Below are 20986 nucleotides of genomic sequence, written 5' to 3'. Positions count from 1 at the left end.
TTTCATAATAGCTGGTTCAGTGTTGTCTTTAGGATTTAGTATGAGAATAATATTGATAACAAACAAATATTTTAGTTGTTGCTAAGTGTGCTTACTCTAAACGCAGGATTTTCCAGTTTCCCGTGCCCTGCCAGAAAAAGAAGCTGGGAATGAAGGAGGCCAGGGTAGCTGACCTAAGCTGGCCAAAGGGATATTCCATGCCATAGAACATCATGCTTACTATAGAGACTGGGGAAAGAAGTTCAGGAGGGGCTGATTGCTGCTCAAGGACATGCGGGGCATCAGTCAGAAGACAATGAGCAATTGTAGTGTGCAACACTTGTTTTTCTTGAGTTTTATTCCTCTCTTCTTTTTGTTACTTCCCATTTCATTAGAATTATTATTATTACACTTTATTTCAGTTATTAAAACTGTTCCTATCTTGATCCATGGGTTTTAACTTTTTCCAGTTCTCTTCCTCATCCCACTGAGGGGGACTGAGTGAGCAGGTGTGTTGTACTTAGCTGCCAGCTGGTGTGAAACCACAGAATACTTTGAACTTCATCCTCCACCTGAATGGTCAGCAGACGATAGTTCTAAAATACATTACTGATCAATGTTATTTGGCCCAAAAATCCCTGGGCAACCAAGAAGCTTCATTCATATCCAACAGGTTTTTTATTCTGCTACTGTGTCACACAGAGAGCAGTCTCATCAGAGAAAGATGTTGTTCCACTTGTGTTACAGAGGGGTTGTCTTAATGTTGTTTTCTGTGACAGCCTTATGTTGGTATTTCTTCATTCTTCTTCGTGATACAGCCCAGCCAAGTAAAGAGCCCACCAGGACCCCAGCTACTGCAGTCACAAGTACAGCCCAATAGGGGACTGAAGATTCTGTTTTCCCCAAGTTGAGATCTGAATTTCCAAATCCACTATTTCTTCGTGTGGAAAGAAAAGGTTTCTCCTACAAGGGGAGAGCAAAGGCTTTATTGACCACAAACCACTCAACAGGCAGTATCCCAACATTATGCCACTGCCCCTTCTCAGAAAGGAATGGTAGATTTTTAGACAATCAATTTGTTTTGACTTCTCTCTATCTTAGCCCAAACACTCTCCTGCTCTATTGCCTGAAAATTCCAAGAATGCAAAAAAAAAACCACCTCAGAATCAGGAGTGGTGGCATCACTTCCTAATTAGCTAGCTGCAAACAAGCAAATGGAAATATATAGACTCACTAGAACTAGCTTTAGGGAAAAGCTTTCCACTGAAGTGAAGATAAAGCCTTTTGTCTTAAATCTTAAGTAGATTTCCCTGTCTCTAATGAAGCGGGAGTATATTTTAGCTATTTGAAACCTTCACAAAGATAGTCTTTTAAAGAGCTCTTCCAGTGTGAAGAAAGGAGAAAAAATAGACATAATTAATGGAGAGAGCACCTTGACCTTTACTTACAGGGTTTGGACACCTGAGTTTTGATCTGTCGTGGGTAAAGTTGTTGTAAGTCTGCTTTTCACCAACTGGCTCCAGCTGAAGAAGAGAAAAGCAATGTTAAATGTGATGAATATTTTTCTTCTCAGACCTTCTTGATTCGGACAGTTACAACTTCTTATCTAATCTTTTGCTGCTTGCAGTAACAAAGAAGTGTGGTAGAAGAAGCAGAGGAAGGTTTGCAAACATTTTAACACTTGTGAACTGAAGATGTTGAGAATCTGATGTACTGGCTCAGAAGCAAGGAATAGGATAAGTGTTTCTTCATTTTCCATTGCTCTGAATACAATGTATTTTAAACATTCAGCTAAAGCTAAAGTGGTTCTCTATTACACCCAGTTCTGCCATGCACTCGTCTCAAATGGCAGTGTACAACTACAAAGGAAAAACCCACATGACAGATGTTAGACATATTACTTAGCACATTACTTAAAGAGAGATTCCTGGGTATCATAGTGATGGGAGTTACTTCAGAAATGACAGTTACAGAGAGAGGATGGGACGATGACAGCCTTTGGAGTCTTCACTCATACAAGAAATTCCCTGGGAATTCTAGCTGAGGCTGGGTTCACAATCTTGCAAGAAGCAAGATAAACAGAGCCTTTTATATTATCAGTTGTCAGCTAAGTTGCAGTAGCTGACCATAGGCTCACCCTTTCCAACCCAACATAAAATATGCCCAGGCTAACAGCAGGCAGTTGTGCTTGGCTAGGAGTGCACATACCACTGGTTGTCATAGTTAAGCTAATGAGCAGAGGCTTGCTTAGTCATGTTAACTGAAGTGTTTACAACTGTTGTATGGACATGCTTGAAGTAATGGCTTCAAGATTGGTCCATAGAGAACTGCAAAGTTGTCATCCAGCACTTCTGAGAATACAGCACAGAGGATGGGTTTGCTTCTGCTATTGTTCATACAGGCATTTACTGTCCTCAAGGGATTAAAGTCTCAGCTGCGTGCTGAAGTGAAACAATACAGCAACAAGACCAACACAACGTGGAATAAACAAATTTTATCTGTAAGATTCTGATACAGAAACACTGAGAATACTTTCTCTCTCTAGTTCATTTTTAATAAATTAAAAAAAACAGAAAGAAGCTAGCAGAGACTGAAAAATAAAAATATATGAACCACAGAAAATATAACTAGGGAAGAGAAGAAAGCTAACAAGTGAAGATGAGAAGCAAAACAGGATGCCAAGTTTTGGTGATAATTGTAGGATCCTGATGGACTCTTTTATGACTCTTAACCACTTGGCTCACCCACCAGATAATGCAGTGAAGACTGAATTTGGTAGTTTTATTGCACCTTAAAGGAACAGCTCTGCTATTTGTATGATGTGTGGCTCATATCTCACAGCACTCTGCCTGCGGTGCAACTGGTTATTTGTAAATAATTGTAATTCTTCTCACGCCAGGGCACTTGGTAAGGATTCTGGCACAGAGCCCAGACAAAAGATGATAAAATGCAAAATTCTGTAACCACCCATGCTTACTTCATCTCAATGCAATCTGTTCCTCAGAAGCATTAGCTTCTGAGCTTTGAAGATGACAGTATCCTCAAGTCCATGAACACAGGGGACAAGTCCTGGAAGAAACCACATGCTCCTTTAAGAGCATGTGGCAAGCATGGAGGAAGAACACAAACCAAACACTGTCCATGTGTTTGGTTTGTGTCACCTCGGCCAAAGACTTGACAAGGTGGCTTTGGGGCCCACTTAAGACTACAGAGTCTTCTGACTTCAGAGAGCAGAAGCACACTTTGTTTTGCACAAAGCCAAAAGGGCGAAGAACATTATGATGAGGGACAGACTCTGTAAATCATCCCAATCCCTGCATACCCACACAGTGGCCAGGCACAGTCTGGCCCTTTTTGTGCACTGACAAGAATCCGTGTCATTTGGCCATAAGCCTGCAGCCTGCCAAGCTTTTCAGGGAACAGGGAAACAATACAGCCTTACAGTAAGCTTGCACAGCCTTACCGTACAAGGACTGCAAGGGAAAAGCAGGGATGTGTTACAAGAACTAGATTTAAATAGTAAACAGTAATATCTGCAGTTGGCATAAACCAACAGATCTCTATGCAAGGGAATAGCTGTGCTTTGCTTCAGTAAGAACCCGATTCCTGCCACCCCAGTAGAAAGCTTTGTTTCAATATCCTTATATGTGTATGAAATGAGTGACAGTCTGGACACAACAAAAACCTCTGGTGGCATAGGAAAAAAGACTGAAGGCGATTCAGGAATGAGTAATGGCCAATACCACATGGCAGCCCAATATAAGACCACTGTATGCCCAGGTACTGTCTCTTTTTTTTCTTTAAAGCCTTAGCCCTGCTCTATTTGAATTTTTCTACATTTGCCTGGGGTTTCTGGCCCACCATTAGCCCTGTTTAAGCTATGAATCAGAGTGAAGCCTACCAGCCTGCTGTCATCTGGAGTCCCAGACAGGGAAGCCTGATGGAAAACAGGCAGATTTGCTGTGCATGCACAAATCAATTACTCCGAGCATGTGCTTGCATTTTACATTCTATAATCCTGGACCTACAGCTCATATACTGGGCAGCCACACATATTCCTGCTCTGCATTTTCCAGTCCTTATTTTCAAGCTCATCCTGGGGTATCCTGTAAGTTTCTTATCTTGCTCGAACTTTTACTTATACAGAAAAGAAATTCCCCTCCATTTAGCTTGTTTCTTGTACAAACCAGGATGCAGGATTTCTGCTAGCACAATGTATTTGGCTACTGATGTTTACAAGACAGGGGGAGGAAATATTGCTGCAGCATAAAAATGCCAGTCTTCCTTCCAATGTGGAGAAACATTTCTGAAAGCAATTGTGACCTTGGAGTTATCAAGTCTAGCATGTGCCTCTGACGCCTTCTTCCAACACTATTCAAAAGCTATCATTTCCCCCAAAATGACAGATGGAATGTGATTACAATCGTCATAACTTTGATTTCAGCCTTCCATGAGTTTTACTGACTCTACTAAAACTGCCTCAAATACAAGAGTGGGTGGTACAACATGTCCACACTACTAATGGCAGCAAAAATTCAGTCACATATATGTTTTCCTAATAAATATAACAGAATTCACTGAAGAAGGGCAAGCTCATTGAACAGACATTTTCAGCAATCCTACAGAACTGAATGTTTAACTAGGCTGACTTTTTGTTTTAATGCAAGTTATTTACCAAATCAGAAAGGAAGTTTTCATTACATTAAAACTCTCGGGACTTCTCATTTTGAATGAGCAAAAACTTGCACTGTTTCATGCAATATGATCCCTTTGGATTACATTCCTAAGCAGTGGAGAGTGACAAGAACCTCAGAGCTGAGCAACCTTGTTAGGATATCAGTTTTATGTCTTGCTTACTCTTTTGTTTCAGATATCTTTCTCATGATCTTTTGTAGATGATACTACTACTACAAACACATAGGGATCTAAGTTGTAACCCCTTACCATATTATTCCAGAGAGCCATTGCCATCTCAGCATAGCCTCTTACACTGAAATGAAAGCAGTCTGCAGAAAAAAAACTCATATCTGGCTTGCCGGTCTGCAATAAAAGCAAAAATTTATTTCTCAGCAAATTTCAATCTTTGACATCTGACATATAATAATAGTGTACTGTACTTGTACTTCACAATTTTGGTATCTTCCTAAATGCAATATGCTCATGTTTTCATACTGGAAACAAACTTAGGTGCTCCTAACTATGAACTGATTACCTCACTTTGAGACTTTCTGTGTAATGCAGCCTGCTCAATTTCACACAGAAATTTTCATAACAAAAATAAACTTATCATTAAACCAACAGTCAAAGGTGTTACATGGACCCTGCCTTGACTCAACATTCCATTTTGTATAGAACTCATAGGAAAGTGCTTATTATTGCTTTTTAAACTTGTGTGACTCAGACTTACAACCTTTCAAGTGATGAAATTTCTGATGAATTTCAGATAACAAAAAAAAAAAAAAAAAGGTGGGCTTATCCAGCTGTGGCAAATGTCTCTCTTGGGGGGAATTTGCCTCCTCACTACCTGCATGGTGACCATTGGTCAACCTGGTAAGCTGGCAGAAATATAAATGGGGATGGCACGAAAAAGGGCTCCATACTATGCAAAACTGTTTTTTTTTGACAAGGATTCATGCTGGATATTTGTATCCTTAACTACAGAGCATATATAATGCTAAGGCTGGAGAAAAAATCAGTGTTTAGTTACAAAGGCTGCTTCCTGTTTCTATGCTTGGATGAGTCAGAGATTCAAGTGCTGGTCTCCATTTGAAGAAATCTAAACCTAAATTGGGAAACTGTGGTGAATGCTAACCAACCTCCTCAACAAGGGAAGCAACATGCAGTATAGAGGAAGTCAGAGGGTGCCTAGTTTATGGTGCACACTAGAAATGTTTTCTAAAGCCATTTTGATTCACAGGAAGAACTGTGAATCTTCTTCCATTCTTGTGAGACCTCCTGTCCTCTCTCCTCTCTCATTCTTACCACAGATTCCACACTGTGCCACTAGACTGTGCAAAGAGAAGAAAACACAGTCCTTGTGGCATGGAACTTATTGGCTTAAGAGAAATCAAGACGGCCCTTTCATAATGGGAAAGCAAAACAGGACTCACACTATCTACGGGCATCAAGGTGGTCCGGAAAAATGGCTGGATGACAACAGCAAAGTCCTCCCGTTGTTCGTACCGACTGCTGCTGATCAGATGCAAGGCTTCAGCCTGCATGTAGTGTAATTAGTGAAAACAGAAGGGTTACTAGCAAGGCTCATCTAACGTTTGTCAGCTATCAGAAGCATGCAGATTACACATCTTTCAGTGTAGGAAGCTGTAAATCATTAGTGTAAATCCAGCTAAATGTTATAAAGCAGTAAATAAAATGGTTAAGACAATAATTTGTTCAATAACAAATGTTCAAGGGTTCATGAACAACTTTTCATGAAGAAAATGCGCAGAAGCTGGATTATTTTTAAAAAGTTGCTTAATTAAAAAAAAAAAAACAAACAGAAAAAAAAGCAGTTCAAACCTTACAGAAACCAAAACTGCACAATCGCAGTGAGATTAAAACTTGCAGAAAATTGTGAAAAAAATATAAAAAAAGGAACAAGGCAAGTTTAGAAGTGACAATCAAGTCCAAAACTCCAGCTTGAGGCTGAAGCACACTTGATTTTTCAGAAAGGTGAGCTTGAATTAAAATAATACTTAAACACTGAAAAATTACCTGCCACTTTCAAACATTATGGTCACAGACATTCATACAAATAAAAAACCCTATCTCCTTGTAACTTGCCATCTTATGGGTATAAATGCTATTGCTCCTGGTTCATATCTCAAAACATTCCTAATCCCTCTTCCTTAATTAAGGAAAATAATCCCTCTAACAGGCTTATACAATAATTACCCAGGGTGAATTTCTTGACCTTTGTCAGATTCACTGGACAACAGCCATTGCCAGAGCCAGAATGGAGAACATAATGTGAGCTGATACAGTGATTCCTGTATTCATAAGAACATTGATGGAAAAAGCTTCTGCTTCAATAGCTATTTATAGGCCCTGTTAATTTTGATTGAATCTTGAGCCTGAGGCTATGAAAAGTTGCTCTCAGATAGCAAGCTGGCCCTTGCTTGGTTTAGTTAATTTCCTCTCCTAAGAATAACCACAAAACAGCTGATGCAAGGTCATTTGTCACTCATGCAGTGACATGTTAATTCATGTGAGCTACTCACTGGACTCATAACAGACAAATACGTATCAACAAAGCCATCATTACTAAATCCTTTCGGATTGTTAAAACAGCAGCTGGAAACAGAACTGGTTTTCATCTGCATCCAGCTCAGAACTGAGGTTAAATCATAAAGTAATGTGGAAAATCTTGCACTGCTACTAACTGGTTAGCTGGGTAGGGTTTTGATTAGGCTGTAGCCAAGTTGTTTTCCAGTTATCTCTCTATGTACTGCCAAGGATATGCATGACAGGAAGGGCAGTGAGGGAAGCAATATAAAGAGAGAAAAGTAAAGATGACCAGTTACAGAATCAATGCATTACCTGAAAATCTCTGTTAACTCTCTTAATTTCTTGTAATTCAGAAGAATTTTCCTCTGGGTTTAAGAAACACGGGCAAACTTTCCTTCAATGAAAGAAATACTAGAATTAAAAGCCAGTTTAGAATAGTCTCTTCACAGTTCTTCAGCCCTGTGCATCTGCTTCAAGAAGCTCAGGATAGGTGCTCAAAGCTCACATGCAGAAGGGAGAGCCACCTTGGTGGCCTAGGAATGGACAGGTACTTCAGAAAATAAAAATCCCTAGTGACTTACTTTTCAAAAGAACGCCTGCCATAGGCAGAGAGAGCTGCAGGATCCACAACTCTTGAGTCAAACACAAAAAAGTGTTTAATATGCCACATATTAGCAGGAAATCACATGTATTGGAATAACAAGAAAACCCAATCCACAAATGGGCTTACAGCAGAGTTTCAGACATCTGGGAGTTTAAAGTTAGAAAAGACAAATTTTTCATGTGGTCTGAGTCCTTGCACCACTCTATTTTATTATGTTACCTTCTTAACAAGAGGTAGTAACTTCTGCTTCACTGAAATTAATCTTCTAAGAATGTGCCGGGAATGAATATAAAGATATTGAGCAAGATTATCAATTCATTATTTTCCCTTCCAGTGTGTTCCTGTAGTTAATCACTTGTATTTTTAAAAATCTGTGCCTAACTTAATGTCAATTCATTTGGCATCACCTTCCAACTACTGGTCTTTGTTACAGCTTTCTCTGTAAGACCAAAGACCTTTTCATCCATTCTGATGCCTTTAAAGACTGCTGCCTTCTAAAACAAGTCTCTCAACCTTCTTTCAGTTAAGATTTTGGTCTCCTTCATTAGATGTTAGGAGCAGCTCCTGGTTGTGCTCTACTGTATGCAGCACAGCCTGCACCACAGGTAATGCAGCACTGGATACAAAGAGAGGAAGAAGGGATGTGAGCCTTTGCTGCTGACCAGCAGATGGCTGGGCAAAACAAGCCTTTGAAGTTCAGCAGTACAGAAATCATATGTTGACTTGTGCTGTGTTATGCTGTCTTACAGCTGAGAAGTGAGAACTCTGCTGTCTACAGGTGTATGCTTTTTAGCAGAAGTGTTGTAAGAAGTAATAGAAAATTGGTGGGAACTAGTGCATCAGTTAAAGGCAGCACTGCAAGTAGCTTGGAAAGCTCAGTGTAGATGTCCTCCTTTAGGAATTGAGACTGAGCCCAAAAAATATCACTTTATAGGCAAAGAGCTGTTTTGCTCACTTACTTTGCTGTCAAAGCACACTCTGAAGAGCTTGCTGTGATTTGACGCAGTCCAGAGAACTCTAGCATCTCCACCATGTTGATAAAGACTCTTGGGAGCTGTGAAAATTATAATAACCAGACATAAAGACGTGTTACAAATAACAGAACATGATATCACTACAAAGAGAAAGAAGTGCCATCTGCAGGTCAGGAAGTCAGTGCAAACTGCACTGGCTGCAGCCAATGGCATGTGAAAGGATGATGCATTAAAGAAGGTAGAGGGAGACATACAGTGGATGTCAGCCAAAAAAATTCCAGCAGCTAATACAAACTAGCCAAAATACTGCTTCACACCCTGGGACATTTCCATTTGCTCTAGGGTAAATTAAACTGTTCCTGGTTGGTTTAGCCATGAAAACTGTCTGTACAGTCATGGTATGTTTAGTCCACAACATAAACATTGTCCAACACACATTTTCTCTGAAGCTGCAGCTCTCATTCTCAGGGTATTAGCCAGTACAGTCATTAAAATGCAGCACTGAAGAACAGTCTGAGTCCAGCTATTTGAAAGATGACCTTGTATGAAACATAATCACTGACAGTCTATCAGAGGTGAGAAAAACATCAGTGTACTTTCCAGGAACATAGCTTGCCAGGGTACCTTAAAAACTTACCTCCTTATAGAAAATATCCAGAGTGTCCTGAAGGTGCTTTACATACTTTTGCACAGAATAGGTTTCCTGTTTAAAAAAAAAAAAAAATTGAGTCAGCCTTTTTCAGGAACCAACAAGGTGATCTGTGAGAAAATGGTCCTTTTTTCTTTTGTTAGCAGGTATATTTCTAGATCAAGAAGTTTACTGGCGCATGTACAGAGGTTATATAGTGCTTGTGTTTTTATGCCATTAATACCTTCCTCTAATCTTTGTAGAAAATCCTGAAGTATCTCGGCAGAGCCTTTCCCTGATAATGACTATGTTAATCATATTTTTGGATTTTGGGTTATCTTTTATGGGACCCAGATCAGACTGGTTTGCCTTATGAACAGAACAATATCTTTTTTTTCAAAGTGCGCATCTGGAGAAACCGATATGAAGGTAGTCAGACCCCACAAAGCCCATAAGCAAAACAACTTTCTGACTGTAGTTATAGAGGTGTAGCTGTGGAGACAAAGGCTGCAGGCAGCAGATTGAAGAGCAAAACAGAGAACAGTGCCTGGTCATGTCAACAAGCAGGGGTATAGACCCCCCAGTCTGTGACACATGAAGAGTTTCAGAGGGGATGACCACTGACAGCTAAAGAAAAGAAATGTTTTTCACTATAAACAGATGATATTATTTCGTGTGTCATTCTGAAGCAAGAATTGGATGTCATCAGTAATTGTTGTGTGAAGATGTTTTCCAGAAGACTTTACTTGTGTCCCCTAACATGCCTGAGACACCACACTGTGTTACATTATTACATTGTCCAGTTAAGCAGAGAGAGCTCTTCAGCTTAATCTTTGTGTTTTGTTCAGTATGAGCAGGCTCCTAGTACTTAAATAATGAACTTCACCATAGCTGCTGAGCCCCTGTATTAAAAGCTGTGCACTTGTTTCTGATACAATACAGATGAAAGGGGCAGGACTTCTAAAGTGCTTTTTAAACAAAGAAGAATTTTGGCTCCCTGAGAGAGAGAAAGGCTATGTTTCCAGGGCTGGTTATGCCTGGAATGCCAAATGCCTGGATGAGCATGCCTAATTCAGAGATACAAACCTTGTCCAAGCAGTACTGGCATAGGTCGCTGCCTCCAACAAGAATGGTAATCAGCTTCCAGTCTTCCTTGAAGTTAATTTTCTAGTGGAACATAAAATAAACAGATTGCAGCATCCATTGCTTAGGCATGCAGAGGAAACATTCACAAAAGGTGCTAAATAGGGCACAGAGAGTAGGGCAGAACAAAGGAGATATGCTGAGTTAAACTGGCAAAAGAAAAGCATCTCTCCAGGGGGAAAATCTGATCTGTTTGCTAGTCTACTGCAATTCACCTTGCCTTCTGTAAGGAAATTCCCTTCACCAGAGAAGCTCTCTCAGGGTAACCAAGCATGGAAATGTGTCTGTGGCAGCAAGCATCCCTAAATGAATGTCAGCTTCAAAATAGGGATGGACAGGAGATATATGCCAGCCATGGCTGCATACTGCAGGCAGTGTGGGGATAAAGCCATGTGGGAGTGGAGGCTGGAGTGACTCATGTAGCTGTGGAACTGGAGCTGCTGGGGATCCCTGCCAGCTGGGCAAGAATTACCCCTTGGCCAGGAGGGGCAAGGGCTGCCCCAGGGAACAGACAGCTGAATTAAAATAGAAGAGTCCAGGAGGCTGGTGACTTCACTGAGCTCATATAAGGGCAGCTGCAGCATCCACGTCACCACAAGCTAACAATAGACACTGCTGAGAGCTGGATCTCATCAAAACATTTTGTAACATTCAGTACAAAGAAAGGAATCAAAGGCAGCTATTTTTAGTGTAGTGCATTTACATAACAAACATCTGCGAAAGGATCCCAGAAATAGAGGGAGGGCCTGGGAATCACCCACATGTCTGAATTCTCCTCTTTAACTAGCAATTTGCTCAGAAAGACTTCCATGAAGAGGCAGTGTTATGGCCAGGACACACCCCTCTCCCTTTAAATAAAAATGCATAAAAAGCTGTGAATAAAACAAAGCATGACAGCCTCTCCTATTCTATTGAAAAGCCATACCAGCTCCCTTCACTTCCAAACAATTGGCAATGCTGAGTAACTGACAGTGGGGTGAGCATGCACCATCTCTCATGAGCTCTGGTATGGAGAGCCACATGCATTGACAAATCCTGCTTATTCAGTGCCTTCCTTTCCCATTCAGTCTGAGCCAAGGAGCACCAGGCACTCCCATTCCCTTAGAGGGAATGCTCTCCCTGAACCTATAGCTCACACCCAGACTGTCATCCACTCAAATTCAGCTAACACCCAGAGCAGGGCAGCCTTGGCTTTCTCAGATTTCTTCTCCTCCCTGCTTTTGATGTCCTTCATAGCCCTCAGTGGAGCTGGCACAACAGACGCATCCACAATGCTAGATCCCCTACTAATTCTCTAAAAGATTATGGTGTGGCAGAGATTCATCAATTCCTTAGGTTTCTGGTCACTGATTAATTATTTGCCTGCTCAAAACCAGACTTTGAGAAGGCTTTTTCTCCTGCAAGGACTTCAGTAGTCCCCAATATAGTGGATATTGTGACTCATGTTGGTCTGCATGTACCTGCTTCGGCAATTTTACAGTCAGCCTTTATGACCTTCACTTTGAAGGTTGCTGCTAACAAAGCAATTGATCTCACCAGAGCCTTCAGATTTTTCCTGTTCCTCACTACCATCCTTACATCTCCTGGCTGCACTGCACCCTACATTAGGGGTAATTAATCTTGCACATTCATCTTGGAAAGCACAGTAGAGACAAGGACTTTTCTTTCACCAGTAAAGCACTCTTCATGACTCAAACATCCCATTAATTACAGTTATCTCCTGGAGACCACAGCAACACTGAGGTGTGGCCCAAATCCCACTTACCGAGCTGTTTCTCATCAGCTCCACCAAAGCACGTGCTTGGGCTGGCATATCACTAGGAGAGAGAACAGAAGATTTTAGATGTGTGCTCTAAAAGAACATCACCTCCTTGAACCCCACTCCTCATTGCAGGGGGATCTCAGGATCAGCAGAAATCATTTTAAGGAAAGTGATGCCTCAAAAGGCTGAGCAAACACTGAAGGACCAAGTTGCATAAGTGAGTAATCTGATCTGAAAAGGCTTCAGCTGGAATGGCTGCCAAGCAGCAGGCAACTGGTATGAGCTCTTCCCATCTCAGAGTTGGCCTCAGTGTGTTTTGTTTGGGAAAAAAAGCCACTAATGCCCAGATTCACAGAGACATTGAGTTGCATAACTCACTTCAAAAATCTAGTGGGGGAGTTTGGTCCTGACACAGAAGCTGGGCACCTAACCAGCCTTCCTGATCTGGCCTTAAATTCCTATGGCTTGTCTTATGGCTGGAAGAGAGTGCTTACATTGTGGGACTGCCAGGTTTGAGAGCCCTGGCCCAGCTCTGGACAGGATGCAACATCCATGGGTCAAAGCACAAACCATGCTGAGACACCAGCTGAAAATGATCTCCTGCTATACTAGAAAAAGACTGTGCTTGAGCTAATAAGCCCTGCCTCTCTCCAGCAGCTATACAAATGTAGTTACATTATTTGGATTCCTAGAACCATATTGATCACGCTGATTCAGCTTTGCTCAGGGAATCTATTAAATATTTAGTAGCTATACAGGCTTTGATAGTTATCCTAAATCTTTCTTGAAGCAGCTTTAATGGTTGTTAAAGGTGTCACAAAAAGCTTTGGAAACAAATTCTGTGAGTATTCATGGAGCAGGCACAGTGTAAGCCATACAGATTCTTACATGTTTTGGTTGTTAATAGACTAGTAGTTTTTCTTCAGGAAGAGAAAGGAGTTATTTCCCAGATGCTTTTTTTTTTTTTTTAAATTTAATTTTGCATTGCAAACAGGGATAATTTTTAATGCCATTAGGGTAGCAGTGGGCTTCTATTTGTTAGTTTCAGGGACATTCTCTAGAAATCAAAGAATAAAAGATATGCTCATGAATTTTTTCCTCATTACAGATAGTACTTGACAGTGAATTAGGGACCTGTACAATTAAGACTGGGCAGAAAAAGGTACTGGTTGAATTAGATGCATAACTAAGGCATTGACTCAAAAATTATGGACAACAATCAAATAAAGAAAGGAAGCTTGTGTCTAATTTAGAAAAAGATAACAAATAGATCCCCCAAACACCAAATTGAATTTAAAAAAATGAAACCCTGAAATTCACAATTTAAAACATCAGATCATGGAAGCATGCTGAGTACCAGCAGGTCATCAGCATTACCTCAACCCTGACATGCATCACAAAAGTAGGTTACTCTCACTCCTTTGCCTTTCTTGTTTGGGATTGTCCTTACCGTGCTGTGGCATTTCTCTCTGCAACATTGAATCCAGATGTTTCCTTAGAACTGCCAGTGGAGAAGCCAAAGAGGTTTGGATTGAATTTCTTCAAGATGTCTTAAAAAGAAAAGCCACAGTGTTTAACCATTTACAAGATTACAGCGAGCAGCATTGCCCCCCTGCAGAAGCAGGAGCCAATTGAGTGGTGAGAATACAGACCTGTGTTTTCCACTACGACTTTACAGTAGCAAGAGACACACCTGCTTTGAAGACTCTAGTTACTGTCCAGATTTCATCACTGCAATGATTTCTCTCCAAGGGCCTGAGGAGTCAGGGCCTGGTGGCCCAGGAGATGCATAGGTGGATCTTGGGAATCCACCAGTCTTGAATTTAAGTGTTCCCTGAATATGGCCCTCTACCTCTCACTCCTCCAGTTAGATAATAATACTTACGGCAGAGAAGTGTATTTTTTTCATTTTTCTAGATTTCACTGAAACTTACAGTGGGGAAGCATGATCTCAGTAAACTGTTATTGTTACTATGTCTGTAGTGCTGTCTGAAACCTCTTTATATAATCTCATTTATAATGCATAAATGAATTGCGCCTTCTATTTTTCTTCAAACACAGTGATATGCCTGGTACAAGGCAAAACACAATGTCAGGTACTGTCAAACTGCTCCACAGCATAAATCACATACAAATAGAGCAGCCATTGTAAACCAAGTGCCTTCTAATTCATTGTCATGTTGACCACTTAATGGTTTCTATGGCAACTACAGGCCCAATTGCACAGAACACTAGGGCAAAAATATATAGTACTTTTAGATTTTTTTTTTCTACTGCTGTGTAGCAACTTGACATTATCAGGAAGAACCATAGCTTTGTCAACAATCCTGGTTAGACTGAGTGCTACTTGTTTCACAACCCTTTATTTGTCCACAGACAGTACAGTTAGTCACTTGAAAGCAAAAAACAAAATAAGGGAGGAGCAGGTCTGCCATGAACTCCTGTCACCTTCAGCACATTTACTCCTAATTCTTTTTGGTCTAAAGTATGACACAATCACATGCAGGTCCTGTGATGTGGAGGGGCTGAATTAATTTTACAGCTAACCAGGTCGGTCTGGATTTCAGTTCTCACTCACATGAACTACTTATACTCACAAAAGATGGACATCCCCACCATTTTCAAGGAAAGAATGAGCATTTCCAGATGCTTCCTAGCATCCACTTAAATGACTTTCAGTGTAAAACCCAACTTTTGCTTTTCTAGGATACTCACTGGGTAAAGTAGCCTGGATCTCCAGGATCGCATCACCTCCAATACTACAAAGAGAAATAATAAAATCACCCAGTGGGGTTAATCCTGCAGCCATCTGTCTTATTGTCACCATATGTTGTTGTAGCAGTCCAAGAAGAAAAACACACACACATACACTCCAAAATACTTGCTTCAAATAGGACTAAAGAGATAAACCACAGGAGTTCAGGGAAAGTAGTGAAAAGATAACTTGCATTAAATAAATCAGGGCAGCACTAAGATAGAAGCTATGCCTTCAGGCTGGGAACAGACCACATTGGGAGAACTGATTTTTCATATGGACATGCTGGGATACCTATCACAGAAAGGCATATTTCCTCACTAAAGTTGCTTCATGTTACCTTGATGAGACTACATTTGTGCACAGTTATGTATTGCAGAGATTGCATTAAATATTCATTAACTACCTATTTGCAATTCTGCAATGCCGATTACATACAGCCTCTGCCTCTACCGTTCAGAACTTGTCTGTGTGCAGAGCCACTAAGCTTACACTACTTGTGGCAGCCCCTCCTGAAAATATTCATGCCTGCAGACACAAGCAAAGGGCTGTAAAAAGAGCAAAGAGGACAATGTATACATGCACACACTTATCAACTCTATGTCTGCCCATATGGAGCAGGTAGTTTCCTTCCACTCTAACATGGATATTGACCTTCACACTCTCTGATGTGCAGTGCTTGCCCACTTTGCAATAGCAAAGGTCTTTGAAACATCTTCACTGAGTATGTATGCAGTGCTTTTGCCATGTTCATGCCAATCCACACTCACTCAGACCTTCTAGCATTAGACACTGCAGTAGATAAGCACAGCAACATATTGAATAAGTTCCAGAGAGACTAGGAAAAGGCTAAAAGGTACTGTGACATGGGACCATGCTTGTAGCAATTAGATTGGGTTAGCACAGACACACAAGAAAAAGAAAAGAAGAAAAGAGGCAAGAAAAAGCCCACAAAAACATATACAACCCATCCACAGGAATCACTCCTCTTCCAGTCCTGACTCCTCCAATCCTTAACAAGCAATACTTGCTGTCTGTCGCTAAAGGACACAAAATGATTCACACTACTACTTTCAGTGTTAGAACAAAGACCTGTGACTTTATTTTCTGACTCCAGTATTTAGAGATTCTTGAGAATGAACAGGGATTGGATAATTAAGTTACCACCTTCCCAAGCACACTGGTCATGCAAAATGTCCATCAAAAGATGTTTCGTAGAAGGAATGTGTAAACAACTTATGTTTACCACAGTCTCATAGGAAAGTAACTAAAACTATGAAAACATTATCAGAAGGCTTAATTTTCAGGTTGACAGCTGTCAGCGTCCTTCCTCTAAATTTACATATACAAAGATGTAACTACACAACCAGGTGACCCACACTTTTAACTGTGTGGACAGAAAAAGAAAAAAAAAACAAACCAGCATTTTCACTTACCTCCAGGAAAGTCCCTTCCAGTCTGTTTGTAGGTCTGGTACTCTGGCTCCCACTGCAGTCTGGAAAAGATGGAAATACAATTGATAAAATACTAAAAAAAAATAAAGCCCTACAAATTTAGGTAAGATAAACATCATGTATTGAAAGAAGCATTCTAGTAACATTACTCTGCATTCAGCCAAGCTTTTACAATATCCCAGTTTTAGCATAAGTGGTCTTTGTCCTTATTCACCACCACACCCTGGCCTGTGAGTAGCCCTGCATCTCCCACACTTCAATTTTCCCATGTTTCTTCTCATATGCAAAAGGAACTCATCTAGATAGTAGACCATGGAACATCAGAGGAGATATAATCCAGGCAGAGGACATCAGATTGTAAGGTCAAAGACAAAAGACTTTAAAGCGGCTGCTCATACTGTTTTAACAACCCAATGGGACCCAGATTAACATCAACAGCTTTGTATTTGTTTGAATTTTTTTCTGATGGAAAATGCTTCATCCTGGCATTTCCTGAAGAAAGATGATTTTGCAAAGACTTAATAATCCAGAAAAAAAACCCCAAACACTGATGAAAAATCTCCAGTTTTAGCTGTACATAAATCAGAGGAGCTGCTTTTTAATCTGCCAAGAAAACAAATCTTTGGTGTACAATCCATTTTTCCTCTCCTGGATCCAGTCTGCTACTTAACAAACAGAGTTGATGAGGTGTAGATAGGATTTTTTTTGCCAGTATAGATAAGCATGTTGGTGTGTCTATTGCTTTCACTGTGCATTGGTGCTAGAAAAGTCAGATGAATTTTAACTAGTGACATGACTAAATTGCTCAATGTTTCATTAATCTCCAACTGTATCTAGATTGAGACAGCCTTTCTTCCTGCACTGTGAACTTTTGAATCCTTCAAAATTAAATAAATACATAAAGCCATCAAAACAAAGACCTCTGTCCTGAATTTGAGTAGCTCACAGGATGGGGACAGACCTCTAGCAAGGTCAGCACTCTGCCTTGCATTCAGGGCAGCAAACATGAGAAAGAGTTCTTCTGCAGCTTTACAGTTTTTTAATGGTCTCATCTAATTTTAATTAATCAAAAAGCCATGGTATCAATTCAGGCATAAAAACTGACTGCATTCAGGGATCTTGTGAGGAGTATCAGGAGGAAAATCCACGCCTTGTCCGACTTTGCTGCTGCAGACCCCCTGTGCCGAGGATGCTTATGATGCACGAACCATGCATGGCTGCTGTGGGAGATGTATGTGTACACATGTGGGAAATATTATGCCAGTTTTTCTGGCCCTCCAAATAAATCACTTAATAAAACCCCCAAACACACCTTGCTGTGGCAGTGGCAAGTGGTAGGAACTACATGAATAACGGCATTACGAGAACCTGCCTTGCTCAGCTCCTGAGACAGAGACCACAAGCATCATAATCTGACCCCTATGACTAGGGCTTTCTGAGATATTTCATATATTAAAAGTACTAATATTTTTAAAATAAGAGATATGTGCTAGTGCACATGCCTAGCATTTGATGTGGGGGAGGAAATAAAGCAATTAATTTTAAGAATCATGGCAATGGATAGGAGGGAGACTTATAGTGCTTTACTGATTTCTTCCAAAAAAAAGTCAAAGCTTTGCAGCAGGAGGAAAGGCAGGATTACATCAGGTCAAGCAAAATTAGTTTCAGAGCTAAGGAGAAGGTGCATGATGCATGAGGACATGCACACCTGACTATAAGATAAGCCTGACCACTGAAGAGCTTCAGATCCTCCAAGTCCCTCTGAACTCAACAGGAACAGAAGCTGCTAGAATGAGCACTGGTTTAGTTCAGGAGTTAAACTTCATGGGAACTGTTGACGCAAATGTTTCCTTTCATCTCATGCCAGAACAATTCTGTAGGGCTGTGTAATTCTAGAACTTTTTCTCAGAAAACTTCAGTGTAGATCTGCAGTGTTCCCTGCTATTCTTCTCTGTTTTTGGGGTTTTTTTTTCCTTTTTGTGCCTACTTTTTGTTTTAAACTTCCATTTCTTAGTACTTGAAATACATCAGAGCTTTAACTGGAAGATGCCTAACCCAGGAAACAAAATCTGAAAGCAAAACTCCGAAATACAGAAGTATTAGAATTATCTCAAGTGGGAAGCACTTCATTTTGCCATCAATTATTTCCCTGGGAGTTTTCAGCAAAATGTCTCTTGCATCAAAAATATCAACTGCTTTTGCTTCTTTTTTTTTCCATGTCAGAAAATACTATTCCTATAAAACAGCCAATTCCCATTTCAAAAACTCTTGAATAAACTGTATGCAACAGAGAATGGGATCCCATTTCTGTCCTGGCCTGAATTATTCATTACTGGATGACACAGTTGCCAGTGTAACTCATATTCATTCAGGCTATTTCTTTGCAAAGGGAACCAGGTAGATGAGTTTTGCTTTGCCAAGCCAAAGCAATTTGCTTTCTATCTGATGATGCCTGATATGACAACAGCTGGGTAGAAATCAGCAACTGCTTTTCTCAATCTGAATGTGGGAATACAGCAGTACTCACAGTCAGGGAATCTCCAAGTGCTCCTATGGCTTTGATGTCAGCAGGCCGTAGCTCATGTACTAAAAAGCAGTAGGAGAATAAAATTAGGATTACTGACAAAATACTGTTTAATAGAATAAATATGCAAGCCTTAGTTACCAATATGATGGCATTTTTGCAGACTTTTAAGGTAGAAAAACCCTCATGTTCTGTGTGTCATCTAGGCGAAATGTGTAACTTCTTGCCTTTGCTTGCCACAGTGTAATACACTAGCATGCAAAGAAATGGAACTTAAAACACCTTAGGTAAAAAAATGAAAGCAGACTAGATATATTTACAGATGTATATATTCAATTTCTTTTAATTGTCTTACAGGTTTGGGTCATAGATCAGTATTTTCTGTTAAAAATCTCCCTGTAAAATCTTCAAACTACACACAACACTTACAACACACTGTTTAGTCACTAACCCTCCTGGGCAGTTTTAATCTGCCATGTTGCTGTATGATGAATGATGTATATCATACATTCATACAATAAATGTGATCCCATTTATCCACAGAGATATACTTGCTGTCATGCAGTACTTACTGTGAATGGCAAGACAGACTTTTCCACCTGCTGCTAAATATATCAGGTTTTATTGTTTGCTTTCCATCTAGGTTGTGCAATTTCAACATCTTATTGTTTTTAGAAACAAAAGATGAAATTTTTCCCGTGTGTGATTTTAGGCTAGGAGTTCTTTCTCACCTGATGTTGGGACACGACTAGATGGAGTATGACCAGGACATGACAGTTCACTGCCCCAATTCTGAAATGAGAAGTTACAAAATTGTTTCATCTTGCGGCTAAAAGATAATGTGGAATTCATAAATGGTTTAGTTGTACGGTGAAGTGCAAAACCTAGTTAAAACATAGATTCTAGTTTGGTGCCTGTGTAGCTCAACAGTCTTTTACACCTCTTTGTGGAATACTGTCCAAACAATAATTACTTCTGGTGACATTTTCTAGCTAAAGCATAAAACTTTTCCAAAGGCAAAACATTTCATCTTGAAATACTGCTTATTACAAAGTTCCATAAGGATAATTATTTTTTCTCTCTCCACTAGAAATTTTGTCCATGACCTACAAGGTGGGGTCTCCAGGTATGAAGTCTTACTCTGTCTCAAAAGATATCAGATGTAAAAGCAAATAAAAATCAACAATAAAATCCCCTGCAAAGTAATGTTATATTAATGTATTATATTATTAATGTATTATATTAACTGGCGAAGGGTTTGAACGCAAGTCCTATGAGGAGCCGCTGAAGGAGCTGGGGATTGTTTAGTCTGGAGAAAAGGTGGCTCAGGGGCGACCTTATCACTCTACCACTGCATGAAAGGAGATGTGACAAGGCAGGAGTCTGTCTCTTCTCCCAGGTAACTGGTGAAGGAACAAGGGGGAATGGACTCAAGTTGCACCAGGGAAGGTTCAGATTGGATATTAGAAAAAATTTCTTCACTGAAAAGGTGACCAAGCATTGGAACAACTTTACATATTCTATTATTATATTATCATTCCCCATGTACCTTTCCAGGAACCTATTCTTTCCCAAGAAACTTTCAAAAATTGCTTGCTTTTACTGAATATAAAATTTGAAAAAATTTCAAAGCTTTAAAGGTACCAGGAAAGAAAGCTGTCAGGCTCTAAATATGTGTACTTTATCATGCATTTTTAGATGACATAATAGTTATTATGTATATTCCCCCAATTGAAGATATTGAATCAAATATATATTGCAGAACACCTTAGTTCACCAGCAGAGAGAGCTGATGAATGTCTCCCCCTGCTTTTTGGTAACAATCATATTTTTGGTAGCAATCATATTAGCCAAGAAGGCAGCAAGGGAAAAACTAAAATTTTTACAGTGGCCAGCCCTTGCAAGAGCAATGACAACTGTGTTAGCTGATTGAAGG

The 20986-nt window shown here is 40.1% G+C and overlaps 1 protein-coding gene across 2 annotated transcripts in view; it reads right to left on the bottom strand.

Moving 5' to 3' along the window:
- Window positions 1–638: 638 nt before the first annotated feature.
- Window positions 639–20986, bottom strand: part of PLB1 (phospholipase B1) — an 86848-nt gene continuing 66500 nt past the window's right edge. The window contains exons 45-58 of one of the 2 annotated variants that reach the window (XM_015623396.1): window positions 19782–19842; window positions 19054–19112; window positions 16509–16567; window positions 15033–15076; window positions 13768–13867; window positions 12321–12372; window positions 10499–10579; window positions 9422–9487; window positions 8770–8864; window positions 7519–7600; window positions 6090–6194; window positions 4924–5019; window positions 1428–1502; window positions 639–942 (exon numbers count right to left, since the gene is read on the bottom strand). In XM_015623396.1, coding sequence (XP_015478882.1) covers window positions 721–942; window positions 1428–1502; window positions 4924–5019; window positions 6090–6194; window positions 7519–7600; window positions 8770–8864; window positions 9422–9487; window positions 10499–10579; window positions 12321–12372; window positions 13768–13867; window positions 15033–15076; window positions 16509–16567; window positions 19054–19112; window positions 19782–19842 — 1197 coding nt within the window. In that variant the 3' untranslated portion in view covers window positions 639–720. The remainder of the gene's footprint in view (window positions 943–1427; window positions 1503–4923; window positions 5020–6089; window positions 6195–7518; window positions 7601–8769; window positions 8865–9421; window positions 9488–10498; window positions 10580–12320; window positions 12373–13767; window positions 13868–15032; window positions 15077–16508; window positions 16568–19053; window positions 19113–19781; window positions 19843–20986) is intronic. The other variant, XM_033512558.1, reaches the window with a different exon arrangement.

The sequence above is a fragment of the Parus major genome, chromosome 3 (assembly GCF_001522545.3).
Source record: "Parus major isolate Abel chromosome 3, Parus_major1.1, whole genome shotgun sequence".
NCBI lineage: Eukaryota > Metazoa > Chordata > Aves > Passeriformes > Paridae > Parus > Parus major.
The sequence above is the reverse complement of the archived record's forward strand: the minus strand, read 5'-3'. Positions and strand labels throughout refer to the sequence as shown.